The 14,692-nt window shown below is 37.9% G+C and overlaps 1 protein-coding gene across 4 annotated transcripts; it reads right to left on the bottom strand.

Annotated features, from left to right (window-relative positions):
• Positions 1-2,181: 2,181 nt before the first annotated feature.
• LOC113356200 lies at positions 2,182-6,637 on the bottom strand. 4 transcript variants are annotated; one of them, XR_003362891.1, is made up of 3 exons: positions 3,824-6,637; positions 2,629-3,096; positions 2,182-2,496 (listed from the first exon to the last, which is right to left on the bottom strand). XR_003362891.1 is itself a non-coding variant. In XM_026599261.1 (2 exons), exons 1-2 carry the CDS (start codon positions 4,918-4,920, stop codon positions 3,042-3,044), a joined length of 1,152 nt encoding a protein of 383 aa, XP_026455046.1. In that variant the 5' UTR covers positions 4,921-6,637; the 3' UTR covers positions 2,182-3,041. The 4 variants fall into 4 exon arrangements, 1 of the variants encoding a protein (XP_026455046.1); XR_003362892.1 differs by having other exon boundaries at positions 2,182-2,760; positions 2,882-3,096; XR_003362893.1 differs by having other exon boundaries at positions 2,182-2,814; positions 2,943-3,096.
• Between the last annotated feature and the right edge of the window lie 8,055 nt (positions 6,638-14,692).

The following is a 14,692-nucleotide window of genomic DNA, read 5'->3' as shown; positions in this document are numbered from 1 at the left end:
GACATCAAAGATATCCATGATGCATCTGGAGATATAAATACCCATCCTCATCTCAAGAGAAGGGCACAATTGGGTTGGTTAGGAATTAGGGAAAAGGCTCTCTCTCTCTACTCTTTACTTCTAGATCTTCATACTTTCTTCAATGGAGTTCTTCCACTCAAATGTAACAAGGATCAATAATAAACTTATCATTTTTACCCGTGGACGTAGGTTAAGATTAACCTAACCACGTAATCTCTTGTTTGATTTATCAACTTAATTGCACTTACATTATCTTCTTACTTAACTATTTACTTACTGATTTATCTCTGTTCTCTGAGTTATCTCAGTTCTCCGAGTTATCTCTGTTTTCAGAGTTATCTGTTCATCTGAGATATCTCTTTATTTAGCTTATTTGCTTACGCGTCTCTGTTTTACAGACGCACCTTTGTTTTCTTAGCATCTTCTCTTACGAAGTATTTTTTATTACTTAGTATAAGATCTTCCGAGCAGATCTCATTTCGAGCATACCTTTTATTTACTCAGCAGTATCAGTTCAACTAAGGTATCCATACTACTTAGTATATGATCCTCTGAGATGATCATATTACGTAGAATATGGGAAAAATAGTAGTCACAGCTATGTCTCAGATTAGGATCGAATGTGTAGTTGAGCTTTAGACTTCACGGCATTCACCAATTGAAGCAGAAGATCTACTGAAGAGCTTGGAGGAACTTCATCAACAAAAGGTATGTGAAGACTAAAAATTATTTATCACTCAAAAGTATATTTTATTTTATCTTATAATGAGACTAATTCGTATATCTATATACACTTTTACATTATACACATTGATATTTCGAGCTGATTTTATCTCGCTTGTCTATTTTTCGAAATACGTGTTGGAAGCTTTTTGCTTTAGCCATGTTCATCGTATTCTTGACGAGTTTAGTTGGAAACAATTTATTTGTTGAAAACTAAATATTAAGTCAAAAGATGATCATGTGAAAATTACCTTGAATATCTTATATGATTTGTGTGAGATAGTCATTTGATGTTAGCTCAGGAAGTTTCGTATTGACTATTCGGTCACTTGAAAATTACTTGAAGTTAATGGTATGTGTGAGATTACCATTGTCTTCTTCTAAGGATGTTTCAATGATTGAAATGAGAGTTAAGAACGATTACCCATGTCTGGATATAAACGGTATGCATACCCAGTATGCGCTAACTGTATTGTGATGATTCAGGTCCGGAACTCTTGTTAGTGTACCTAGTATGTGAACGGGTTTACCTGAGTTGTGTCCAGAACGGTTGTTTGCGAACCGCGTTTGCGGACGGCTTGACTAGGCCAAGGTCCGGAACTGCTGTTCGCGTACCCAGTTTGCGAACACAGTGGTTAAGTTCCAAAATCGGTAATGTATGATTCTCATACTCATTAACTAAAACATTTATGACTTAAGTAATGCAAATTAACTTTGCAAACCGTGCCTTAATGTTCATGAATTGATTCTCGTATAAGTACTTTGTACAATTATGAATCAAACCGATTTCGTTTCAATTTGTTCATCAATATTTTTATGAGATAGTGAATAATTGAATAAATCTATTTGAAACACAATTAGATCCGTTTGATTATCTATCATGATTGATTGATCATCATATTTGATCTAGAAGTGTTAGATGAAAATTACTAAGTCATAAGTGTTCATATGGCTAACTTCGGTTAACTGTTGTTAAGCCAACCCAATATACACGTTTAGGTACGGTGACCCATATCTAAATATAAGTATATTTCATTTGTGTGTGACAAGTTAAGACCATCTAACGGTGGAGATTGATTGCTTAGTTTCTAAGCAGACTTAGCTTGAATCTTAAATCAGGAGTTCATCTAACGGTGAATATTGAATGATTTTTGACTAAGCTATATTAGCTTTGATTGTAAGCAACCCTGATTCGAAAGGCTATATAAGGGAGAACTGTAGCAACTGGAAACCTCATCCCGACTGAAAAAGCAGGGGTATAACAACCACACCCAATAATTCGTTCGGAAATCTGTATGGACTAAACTCCAATATAATTCTGAGAGCACCAACTTAAAAGCGGGACTCAATCAAGAAATATATTAAGAGAAGGGCAACGCGAACAGCAGGATCTAACTGACTTTGTAAAAACTGGCTCAATCAAGAAATATATCAAGCGGGACTCGATGTAAAAACTGACTTTGTATTTTACTCTTTTCTATAATAATAATTAAAATTATAATAATAATTTCTCTAAGTATTTATTACATTTGCGGGTAGTAGCTGCGGAAAGAGCATTACCTGGTGTAAATCTACGAATCCCTCCTCCTGTACAAGGTGAGACACCCGTGACATCAAAGCACACGTCCCTGCCATTCTCCCAATTGAAGACAAGTAGATCAGGGGGTCTTAAAGGTGCATTCGTGTCGGACAAGAAGGCCATTGGTACTTCCTTTCTTGCAGCGACTCCGTCCTTAAAGAAAATGTCCATCACTACATCACAAACCAAATCATGACGGAATTTAGGCCCAACTTCACTTGCGCAGTGGATAGCGTGGTCACCGTAAACGTCCATATCTCGCTTATAAAGTGTGCAAATGATGTCTACAGGAAACAGAGGTATACCCAATCTTTATCGAGTGATGACACGAAAGTGTCTCGGACCAATAGTATGATTCAGACCAGCAATAGGAACTGCTTTCAGATAATCCATAGCATGTTTCAACTTGTTACTTTGCCATAAGACTGCATCCCTTTCTGACATTGTAAATTTGGTGGGTAACTCTCTCTTAATAACATCGAAATAACGAGCTGCCAAGGTTTTCATGGGGTGAGGGGCAGTGTTATTGATGGTAAAAGTAGGAGTAAGACCACATACCTGCACGTACTTATCGAGAGCAAACTGGAAGTTGGGGCTGGGTGTAGTCGTGTCAACATACCTCAAAATGATATCATGTATGCTTTGTGTCTTGATGCATGAAGCCAGGTACCCAAACTGACCTGTATCCTCCATTATATATACACCTAAACCACCATCCTTAATAGGCAAAGTTGTTATTCGTTGCTGAAGTGGACCAAATCCAGCACCATCCCCTGTGATCAAAAGACGAAGATACTGAAATAAGTGTTGATCGAAGTGGCTTGTTGCTGCCTCAAGGACCTGAGGTTTTGTAGTACGCAAGGTGAAATATAATCTTGAAACACCAGTGCAGTTACGAAGAAGTAAGAGCTCACTCTGAGGGTCTTTCAACTTCTTAACAGCTTCCATAAGCTGTATAGTTTTGTCAACCCTATACATAACCATATCACTGCAATACTGACTGTCCAAACTGACTGGTCCCCCAATTATTTTCACACCATTAGATGGCCTACCTATATTCGCAGGAAATACACTGAGGGTCTGTTGAAGGCCAGAAAATCTCGGTCTTCCCTATGTTTAAATGTAACCCTTTTGTGGCACCTTCATTCTGTATAATGTGTAATGCCTTATATACTTCCAGTGTGTCTCCAATGATGGTACCATCATCAAGATACCAAGCATTAAGGTCCAATGAGCATTGAGAAGCTATTTTGCAGATAAGAGGGTGTAGAGTTAAAGCAAACAACAATGGTCCAAGTGGATCACCCTGCTGTACATCTTGAGAAGAAGAAAGAATGGACTCATTGTAATACAATTTTGCAGGTTTAGCATAACAGAATTTAACCCAGTGTGATATACTAGGACATCTAGCTCTAACCTCTTTAATTAGGGTTGTTCTATCAATTAAATTGAATGCATTTGTAAAATCAACAAGCATCATAGTTATGTTATTCTGTGTACCTGGCAGCGTGCAATATACTTTCCCCACCACATGATATTCCAACACCAAACTGGTGGTTACCCAGATAACTTTCCATCTCCTTGCACACAAAACTTGCAGCTAATTTAGAGCATAAACGTCTCCAGACTGTACCGACTGCTATAGGTCTTAGACCACCATCAGGTTTGAGCAATGGGGTGAGTGGTGCACTGACAATGTATTCTCCAAGAGCAGTTGGACACCTACCAGAAAGCCACAAGTTCACAACACCTGCAATGGAAGTAAGAAGCTCTTCAGAAACAGCAGCTGCAGATCCACTTAAAGCGTCAAGCAAGTGTTGGGCTCTAAGTCCATCCCTGCCACAAGAGGTGCCTTTTGGAAAACCTTTAATAGCAGCAAAGACAGCTTTGCTATCAACAGAAACTGGTGAGCACTCTATGTTGTCTGGAGGTATGATAGGAGGGGGAGCGTATGGGTGCTTCTGTTGTAATTCATGAAGAGTATCTTCATTATGAAGCGCTACACCATTAGAGGATAAAATTATGATGGATGATGTATATTTCCCAAATCTTAATTTCTTTCTACAAGCCTCCACATTGGTCTTTGGTTTCTTTCTAGTGCGTTGTTCCCTGCTTCTTTGAGCTTCTATTTGAGCCTCCAATAACTTCTGAATTAGAATACTACATCCATTTGGTTCCCTCCATGTGTTCAAAGCTTTATTAATGGCTGTTGTTTGTAGCCTTTTTCTGTTGCCTGATCTCTCTTCCCTTGAGGTTTTTGGAAAATATAAATTGAGAGTGAAAATAGGTAGTAGCAGTAGTTGTAACCATGACTTGAGATCACAGGGGTTGACGAGCACCTTATCCAAAGATGTTTTTAAAGTTCTAGAAAAGTGAAGGCGATATTGAGGTGGGATGCTTGAGATTGTAGTGATTTGTTTCTGAAAAATCAGATTAAGCATGCTGATATTGAGACCCCCAAAGTCCTCTTCATTACTGGTAGAAGTAGCATAAGGAGAAGGATTAAGCATCATAGGTTTTCGGACCCCATGTATCAAAAACTTTGCACCACTGCCATTAAAAGGACCAGCTAATATACCTCCAGGTTGAACACGCATGGTCTACTCCATGCATACCACTGCATACAGGGAAAACATAACAACATTTTCATCTTCCTGAGCAGTTTTTCTCAAGCTATAAAAATACTGTATTCTATACTTATCCGTTCTTTACAAATGGATAAACCATCTGCAACATGAAATTGCATATCTTTTATGTGCCTGAAGATGGAGCTCTTTGCATACCCTGTGCCATCTACACCATTATGAAAACCTTCGAAATGTTTGTATGGGCAGTGAAACGAAGAAACATCATCTACTGAGTTATCAATAAAAGGTATATGCTCTTGAGAGTTTGAAGTTGAGTTTGTCTGAGGGGACACTGAAACACCCTCACCTGTAGAAGAAGACGATAAACACCCTAGTGTGGCAAGAGACTCAGCACAAACATCAGACGACGATGATGGTCTTCTAGATGATGATCTGGTTCTTGGCATGATAACAACACTAACTGTTCCCTTTGTACTAAACTTGCTGAAGAACACTTAGAATTTAAGGAATGGAAGATTAAGATTTCAAATTAGGAGAAATTCCAACTGAAAACTTAAAATACCATTCATAAAACACTAATTAAGAACAAATCAAAACACCACAACCCATATCTTCAAAGTTGTTCACTGAAAAATCACCAAATTCCTTGCCACAGTGAGGATTGAGAGCTTCTCCCCAAAAACCAAAACACAAGAACCACCCCCAAAATCACCTTCAACTACCTACAGCAGTCCTAATTTTGTAATTCCTACACCACTGATCAATCACAGGACAAGCACAAGCTCAAAACAAACTAAAAATCACATAACATAAGCAGAAACTACTCCCTGAGCACCACTGAGTATTGAGAGTTAATACAGAATTGGAGAAAAACAAAATAAATTTACCTCCAGCTAAAGCCAAATGAAGAACCCTTAAAACAGATGTTCCAATTCAGATACAACAAACACACATCAGTCTCAACACAAAGATAAAAATCGCAACTGCAATTTTGGAGAAGCTTCTTGTTAAAGCCCAGTTAAAACCAGCACAAACGAATTACAGCAACCCTCTAAAAACAATTCCTACGTCTGCTTCTCAGAGATGGAGATGGAGAATGGAAGAGACCCTCTACCCTGCACGCAATTGCTAAAAAACCTCTTCCCCAACACTGATAATTCGAACACACGAAGGAAATTCCCAATCACAACAAACTGTAATTAAAACACGCACAAATCCCCAATCACGAAACCCTAATTTCGATTGTTGACACCGTGAAAACTGTAACTTCAATCCGATCACAGATGAAAACCTAAGTCTTGAAAACTGAATCAAATCACACCGCAAAACTGGTTCTACAACCACTCTAAAGAAACCCCAACTGGTACAAAGAAAACTCAAAATTTCCAGAGGGAAAAAGAATGAGAAAGGAGAAACAATTCGGAAAACCCAAAATCGAATGAGAACAAGACTAATTATGTTCCAAATCGAATTACAACAAGACTAATGCTGTATCAACAAACACTGAGGAAATTTTTTTTGGTGGTCTGAGAAAACGAGAAGAAAAAATTTCTGGTGGACAGAGAAAGATTATTATTATTATTATTAGCAAAGTGGAGAACTTGGAGATGATATGATTTCCTTATTGTTGAGATTGAAGAACTGCTTTGCTAGTTATGATGCAAATAGCAAAGTAGGTAGTTTTCTTTTTCATGGGGTTGGGTTGGCTATCCAGAAAGACGTCGGGGCATAACTTGTTGCCCGATTTCCAACCATTTCTGTGTAAAATATCTTTTTCTTATATAAAAGCCTTTGCGGTGCCAAAAAAATTATAATAATAATAATAAAAAAATAATATGCCCTCGGCGGCTCTTTCAATAATAATATGCCCTCGGAGGCTCTTTAAAAAAACAATAATAATAAAAAAAAAAAAAAATACCTTTTGCTTCGACGTTGCTGGGGTCTCTCCTTTTACAAGTGTTAGAACCGGCTCTTTCACTCTATGTCATGCAATTTCTGATGTCCTGTCACGCAAGTTGCATAAGTACTATGAAATATGTGCAACGCATGACTATGGCTTCCAAGTATTAGCCTTCACTACCTTAGGTGAACTTAGTGAAGACATTATTGTTTTTCTAAAGCGTCTGAGGAATTGTTTTGTTAGATATGACGCTAACTATAAAATTGGTAGCTCTTTTTTTCATAGATTAGGTATTATTATTCAAAAAGGTGTGGATGCCCAGCTTGTTGCTAGGTTACCACCCAAAGTTTTGTACGAATCCTTACCGGATTAAATATATAAAAAAATAATAATAATAAAATAAGGCATTATAGGGTGTGGGACCGGTTACGGCTAGGGCATGGCCGGACGGTCGGCTCGTAAGTCTGGTCCCGTGACACTTTTATTACTTTTTCATCGTGTGAAGGAAATGTGGAGAAACTAAGAGTTTTGTTCGAACAAGGAAGTTTGCTCGAATGAAGGAGTTTTCATGAGATTAGGAAAAATAATAAAATAAAGTAAAATAATGGGAAGAGGCGTGGGGCCGGCCACGACGGCATGACCTTCCGGTAGGACCGATCCCCTAGACGCCCTTATTATTATTTTACTAATATTATTTTTCTTCCCTATTTTGCATAGGTTTCCTCGTTCGTCCATATTTTTGAATGCTCGTTCGTGCGTTCGGGTGCTCGTTCGTGCGTTATTGCTAAGTAGACTCACACCATTTTCTCGAGGCTTACTCGGTGGTAGCCCAGATGCCCAATCAGTGAATATTTATTATTAATTCATGAAATTCACTTGAGAATCAGTCATGAAACGGAGTAATAAAATAAATTGAGTATCTATTACTAATCCATGGAATCCAACTGAGGATCAGCTATGGAACAGAGTAATGAGATAAGATGACTATTTATTACTAATCCATGGAATCCAGCTGAGGATCAGCCGTGGAACTGAGTAATGAGATAAGATGATTATATGTTACTGATCCATGTAATCCAGCTGAGGATTGGCCATGGAACGGAGTTGAAAATGCGGGGGTCTAACAACCACACCTAACAATTCGTTTGGCAATCTGAGAGGAATTACTCCAATATACTTTCTAGAGAATCACTAGACAGTCAGACTCAATCTAGAGTAAAGTATATCAAAGAGTTTAATATCTCTAACTCTTAATTCAATCCGCAATCAACAAATAGAAATCTGCGAACCCGATTGAATAAGAGGAGTAACTTGAACGGTACCAAAGATCAATGTTCAAGTGTCAATCAATGTAAATCAACAACCCAAGGTTGGATATTCTAATTGATTGATCTTAACACACAACCTGTGATATTTCAGTTATATAACAAAATATAATGCGAAAAAGAAATAACACAGACACCCGAATTTTGTTAACGAGGTAACCACAAATGCAGAAAAACTCCGGGACCTAGTCCAGATTGAACACCACACTGTATTAAGACGCTACATACACTAGCCTACTACCAATTAATTTCAGACTGGACTGTAGTTGAACCCTAATCGATCTCACACTGGTTCAAGGTACAGTTCCGCTCCTTAGTCTCTGATCCCAGCAGGATACTACGCACTTGATTCCCTTAGTTGATCTCACCCACAACCAAGAGTTGCTACGATCCAAAGTCAAAGACTTGATAGACAAATCTGTCTCACACAGAAAAGTCTATAAGATTGAATAAATCTGTCTCCCACAGAAATACCCAAGATTTTTTGTTCCGTCTTTTGATAAATCAAGGTGAACATGAACCAATTGATAACCCGGACTTATATTCCCGAAGAACATCCTAGAATTATCAATAACCTCACAATAAACTTAATCGACTAGCGAAACAAGTTATTGTGGAATCACAAACGATGAGACGAAGGTGTTTGTGATTACTTTTCTATCTTGCCTATCGGAGTATAAAATCTTGAGCCAATTATTTCAATTGTACTCAACACGATAGAAACAACAAGATCTGATCACGCAACTACAAAGATAATAGTTGGGTCTGGCTTCACAATCCCAATGAATTCTTCAAGTCGTTAACCTACAGGGTCTCGAGAATAAACCTAAGGTTAAAGGAGAATCGACTCTAGTTATGCAACTAGTAACACATAGGAGGTGCAGGGATTAGGTTTCCCAGTTGCTAGAGTTCTCCTTTATATAGTTTTCAAATCAGGGTTTGCAATCCAAGTTACCTTGGTAACAAAGCCTTCAATAATCATCGATAGATGAAAAACCTGATTCAACCAAGCTAATGTCTTTCAACCGTTTGATCGAACTTAGCTTGTTACACACAAATGAAATGTACCCTCATTTAGGTTTATATAACCGTACCTAAACGTGTACACCATTGATCGTTGTCGTATGCGTCAAAAATAATTTCACTTTCCTAAAGTATATGATAAGAAAGAGTTCGTTTCCACAGAGAGGCAATTGTAGTTATTATGTATTCAATTTCTTAAAGTAACCAATTAGGGGGATTTCTGATTTTTATGTAAGCAATAAAAGTAAATCAAAAGCAAAGTAAATAGTAGATTGTAATCAATGAGAGAAAGATATTGGTCAAGGAATTCATCTTCTATCTTAAAAAAGTGCTTGCATTCATGATTAAAATTACAATTTAATCTCTTTTATTATCAAAAGCCTAGAGAATCAAGAGAGCAAGATAATCTATTAATTTCCTAAGTTCATCAACACACACATTAGAGCTGCGTATGTGAATTCTACCTAAAGAATAACCTAGTGCCTTGCGCTAATTAAGTTCAATTCCTAGGAGCATTAAGTTTTGGAAATAGGCTAATCAATACAATTGTCATACATTGCGCATGACAATTCGGACAATGGTCAAACTCTACTTATGATAACGAGAGTGTATCACTACAAACCGTAATCATATCATGCTACTTGTATTTAGGGTTATCGCTCGATGAAAACCCTAAAATAGATATGGACAAGGATGCAAGTTCAATTAATTGGCCACTTAACTAACCAAACAACTAAGTCCTATCACAATACATCAATCATGTGATTATTAAAACAATAGAGATTTGAACGATAATCAAGAGAGAAAACTACTGCATTAATCAAGCACAATTTGTAGATATAGGACTACATCCTTAACCAATAATATAAGATTTACCTACTCATAGCTATGGAGTTTATCATAATCAATAATCAAATAAAGAAGATGAAAAATAAATACGAAAACAAACCCTAGTTGTGTAAAAAAAGCGGCTCTCTCCTTAGCTCCAAGAATAATATGTGATACCAAAAATTGTAGAAGTCTTCTCTTTTATACCTCATCTTATTCCAAAATTAGGTCCAAGTCTTCAAAGTCCATTAGATAAAAATCCACGTGGCCCAAAAGTGAGAAAAACCCATGTAGAAACTCTGCCAAATTTTTGCCGGAAATGGACAGAAATTGCCCAGAAAAGTGGCCGGAAGTTGGCAGGAAGTTGGCTGGCAATGTCCGCCCGGTCACCGGTCAAACGGACCAACTCGGGAAGTCAATTGAGTTAACTCGGGTCAAACAGACCGAGTCAGATGTTGAATCAGTCAGCTAACTCAACTGAGTAGGCTAACTCGCCATGCCAAATCCGTTTGCACGGGCTTGAGCTTGCTTCTGCACAACGATTGCACTTCGCCAGTTCAGTCCAACCATGATGGTTGTGCCTTCTCAAGCTGCAGCTTCGACTCTGTCCATCCAACAACATCAGCTCCTCTCATCTGCACTTCAAATCACTCATTGCATTACCACCACACACAGCGAGCATCTAAGTTCTTCTAATCTCCATACACATACAGCTGCAACTCCTGCTCGCAAAGTCATTCCCTGTAAACCATTATACCACCAATTCCTCCGCAAAACATCAACATCGTCATCATTGCTTCACCCTCATTGCAACATCACTTCCAACTAGATCCAGTTCATCTTTGCATTTCAGCTCAGTAGCAGCTGCACTACCTGCAATGCCTCAAGCCTTTCATCTTCTTGACATAACCAACTGCAACCTGTATAACTCCTCAAACTTCAGTTCTTTTAGCTTACAACCATCACTTCCATCTGTAATAGTTCCATACACAATCTTCTTTAGCAGCAACTCCGAGTGTCATTGCCTCATTACAGTCCATTCTCAACACCAAGAACAACCAACCACCCGAACCAATTCATATCACCTTGCACCTGCAATTTCTACCTGTTACAAATCACATCTCCATCACTCCCTGCAATATCCTAGGCATACATCTACTGCGTGTCATCATTGATCCTGACTGTGTTTTTCTATTGTTGCTCTCAGATTCAACAGTCTTCCTTTCATCAGAACTACCACCTTAATCTGCATCTGACTCTTTCTTATTTCTCAAATTCACTTCTTCTCTTCAATTTTAATTCATCACTAAAGCTGTCGTGATTTTCAGACAGATAATTTGCATCACTAAAGCCGACATGCTTTTCAGACAGAGATGAAGAAATAAAAGCAAATAATGAAAAATAGTTCGCGTCCAACAGCAGTTGCACTTGGAATGATACTTTTGTCATGTTTCTTCTTCTTTTGTTCCAAATGACTCCAAAGTACCTAAATACTCAAAAACAAACATAAGGTACATAATTTACAAGAAAACTTAGCAAAGAAAGCATAAACAATAGATAAATATTAAGGTGTTTCAGACACCTATCAAATTCCTCCACACTTATACTTTGCTAGTCCTCGAGCAAATCAAACAAAATAATTATAAAACGTACACACAACTCCGTGTCGCTGAGGATACGGTCACTCTTAGCATGAATAACAGGCCTTTGAACCCATAGGTTTCCCTAGTGGACGAGTTATAGTCTTGTGAAGGTTTACAAGAGGTGAACCTACAAAACCTTTTCTTCCAAATTCCAGCTACTTGTGACAATTTAATGATACTAAACAACTTTTTATTCGATGGCATATAGTCAATGATTACAGGAGGAAGTACCCACTTTCGAATCCAATTCACTCATAAATTAGTAATATAGCTTTATCAGAAAGTTGAACATAACCACAATACTCGGAATCTAATCAACCACAATCACATGAAAAGATTAAGAAGATGGATATAGAAAGTAGATGGTGGCGAACTGTTGACTAAGATGAACGGTGTTTCCCATATCTGTCTGAAGGTCACTGCCAAAACAAACCTAAAAACCCTATTGGATTGACCTACTGGTCCGAATACTAATATCAACACAGCTGGCATATACAAGGGAACCAGCGGTCGACAAACTTAATTCTAGATCAATTCACTGGCATAAACAAGGGAACCATCGACCGATTTTATTCAACACAATTTTTTTTTTAATGACATCATGATTGGATCTTGTGGATCCAAGCGCATGTTTCTTGTCAGCAGATTACATGATAGTTCCCTTGGATCCTGCACTCCACGCTTGCTTAGGCGACGAAGACAGGGAGAACACACACATAATGCTTTATCCAAGTGTCATATTTATTCCTTTTGGTCAATTGGTCGGTCTTTTTTTTTTAGTAACTCAATCACTCTATTTCATCCTAGCAGTGATAACAATTCGATGTTCGTGCCCCACCAATTCACTTAGAGAAACAATAGATAAATATGGAAAAATAAAAATAGAACGTGATATGGTGACGACTCCGAGATATGGTAACAACTAACATATTATGTATTTTTATATTTTGTTCGTTTTCATATGAATAGACTCTACTAATGGGTTCCTCAACTCCTACAACCACGATGTTTCCATTAGTGAAAGGAACAAGTTGCTAGACTTTGGAGTTTATCATCTTTTTTTTTCACTAAAGGCATCAAATCAACTAACTATACAAACATATAAATTCTCCCCCACACTTAAGCTTTACATTGTCCTCAATGTAAATTAAGTCATTCAAAGTAAAGTTCAAGGTGGGAAATTTCGCAAATGATATGCAAAAACAAAGATAAAATGCTTAAAAATAAAAAGATAAAGATAACGATACAAAACCGGTGGGTTGGCTCCCACTTAGCGCTTAGTTTAAAGTCGTCATCCTGACTTTCTCCTTTCTTTTTAAGGCTCCTCCAGAGGGAGTACTTCCACAAGGTTAACTCCTTCCACGACTTCCGAAGAGAAGTTCTCATAATATGGTTTCAGCCAGTGCCCATTCACTTTAAGTTCATTTCCTGTAGCTAAACTACGAATTCCCACTGCACCATGAGAAAACACATTAGTCACAATAAAAGGTCCAATCCAACGTGACCTTAATTTACCCGGAAATAATTGCAAACGAGAATTAAACAAAAGCACTTTCTGCCCAATGCAGAATTGTTTCTTTGTAATCATACTATCATGAAATGCTTTAGTCTTTTCCTTGTAAATCCGTGAACTTTCAAATGCATCATTGCAAATCTCCTCTAACTCTTGGAGTTGCAACTTCCTTTTCCTTCCAGAACCATCCAACTCCATATTGCATTGCTTAATATCCCAAAACGCCTTATGCTCAATTTCCACGGGTAAGTGACAAGGTTTACCATACACAAGCCTAATAGGTGTCTTGTATGTGGTTCTATACGCCCACAAAGCATCATTAAGTCGCATACTCCAATCTTTCCTTGTTGGATTCACCGTCTTCTCAAGAATGAATTTCACCTCCCGATTAGAAACCTCGGCTTGTCCATTTGTTTGTGGATGGTAGGGTGTTGCAATCCTATGCGACACATTGTACTTCCTTAAGTTTTGCAAGAACCTGTTTTTGAAGTGCGAACCTCCATTGCTAATTATAGCCCTTAGAATACCAAACCTTGCAAATATATTCGCTTGCACAAAATCTGAAACAACTTTAGAATCATTAGTTGGGATGGCCTTAGCTTCCACCCATTTCGATACATAATCCACAGCAAGCAAGATATAATAATTCCCACTATAATTGACAAAAGAGCCCATAAAATCAATTCCCCATACATCAAAAACCTCAACAAATTGAATAATAGTTTGTGGCATTTGATTTCGAGCACCTAGATTGTCTGTTCTTTGGCACCTATCACATGTGATACAAAATGCATGTGCATCCTTAAACAAAGTTGGCCAAAAGAAACCACATTCTAGTACCTTGAGAGCGGTTCTCTTGCTCCCAAAGTGTCCTCCACAAGCATATGAGTGGCAAAAATACAAGATAGAATTAAATTCTGATTCGGGAACGCACCTTATTATTACTTGGTCACTATAATGTTTCCATAAGTATGGATCATCCCATATGTATTGGTTTCCTAACTTCTTAAGTTTGTCCCTCTCAGCACGAGACAAGTTTTTTGGGATTTGTTTAGACACTAAGTAATTAACAATATCAGCGTACCATGGTTCTCCAAAGGAAATTGAGAATAGTTGCTCATCCGGGAAATTTTCACGCAATGGGATAGCTTCCTTGTCCACAGCAAGACGGCTCAAGTGATCCGCAACGGTGTTCTCAATTCCTTTCTTGTCTTTAATCTCTATATCAAATTCTTGCAAGAGCAAAATCCATCGTATGAGCCTCAGTTTCGCCTCTTTCTTTGTAAGCAAGTACCTAAGTGTTGCATGATCAGAAAAGACAACAACTTTTGTACCGATTAGATAAGAGCGAAACTTTTATAAAGCAAAAACAATAGCTAATAACTCTTTTTCAGTGGTTTTGTAGTTTTGTTGGGCTTCATTGAGTGTCCTAGAAGCATAATAAATGGCATGAGGTATCTTCCCCACACACTCCCAAGCACCGCACCAACCGCATAATCACTTGCATCACACATGAGCTCAAAAGGCTTGCTCCAATCTGGTGGTTTAA

This window comes from Papaver somniferum, chromosome 3, assembly GCF_003573695.1.
Source record: "Papaver somniferum cultivar HN1 chromosome 3, ASM357369v1, whole genome shotgun sequence".
NCBI classification, from domain to species: Eukaryota; Viridiplantae; Streptophyta; class Magnoliopsida; order Ranunculales; family Papaveraceae; genus Papaver; species Papaver somniferum.
The sequence above is the reverse complement of the archived record's forward strand: the minus strand, read 5'-3'. Positions and strand labels throughout refer to the sequence as shown.

What these genes read in the sequence shown, in the direction of transcription:
- LOC113356200 (XM_026599261.1), bottom strand. Translation starts at nt 4,920, where the DNA reads ATGCGTGTTCAACCTGGAGGTATATTAGCTGGTCCTTTTAATGGCAGT. An exon ending in AGTATATTGCACGCTGCCAG is followed by an intron (nt 3,097 to 3,823) that starts GTACACAGAATA and finishes TTTTGATCACAG; the next exon opens with GGGATGGTGCTGGATTTGGT.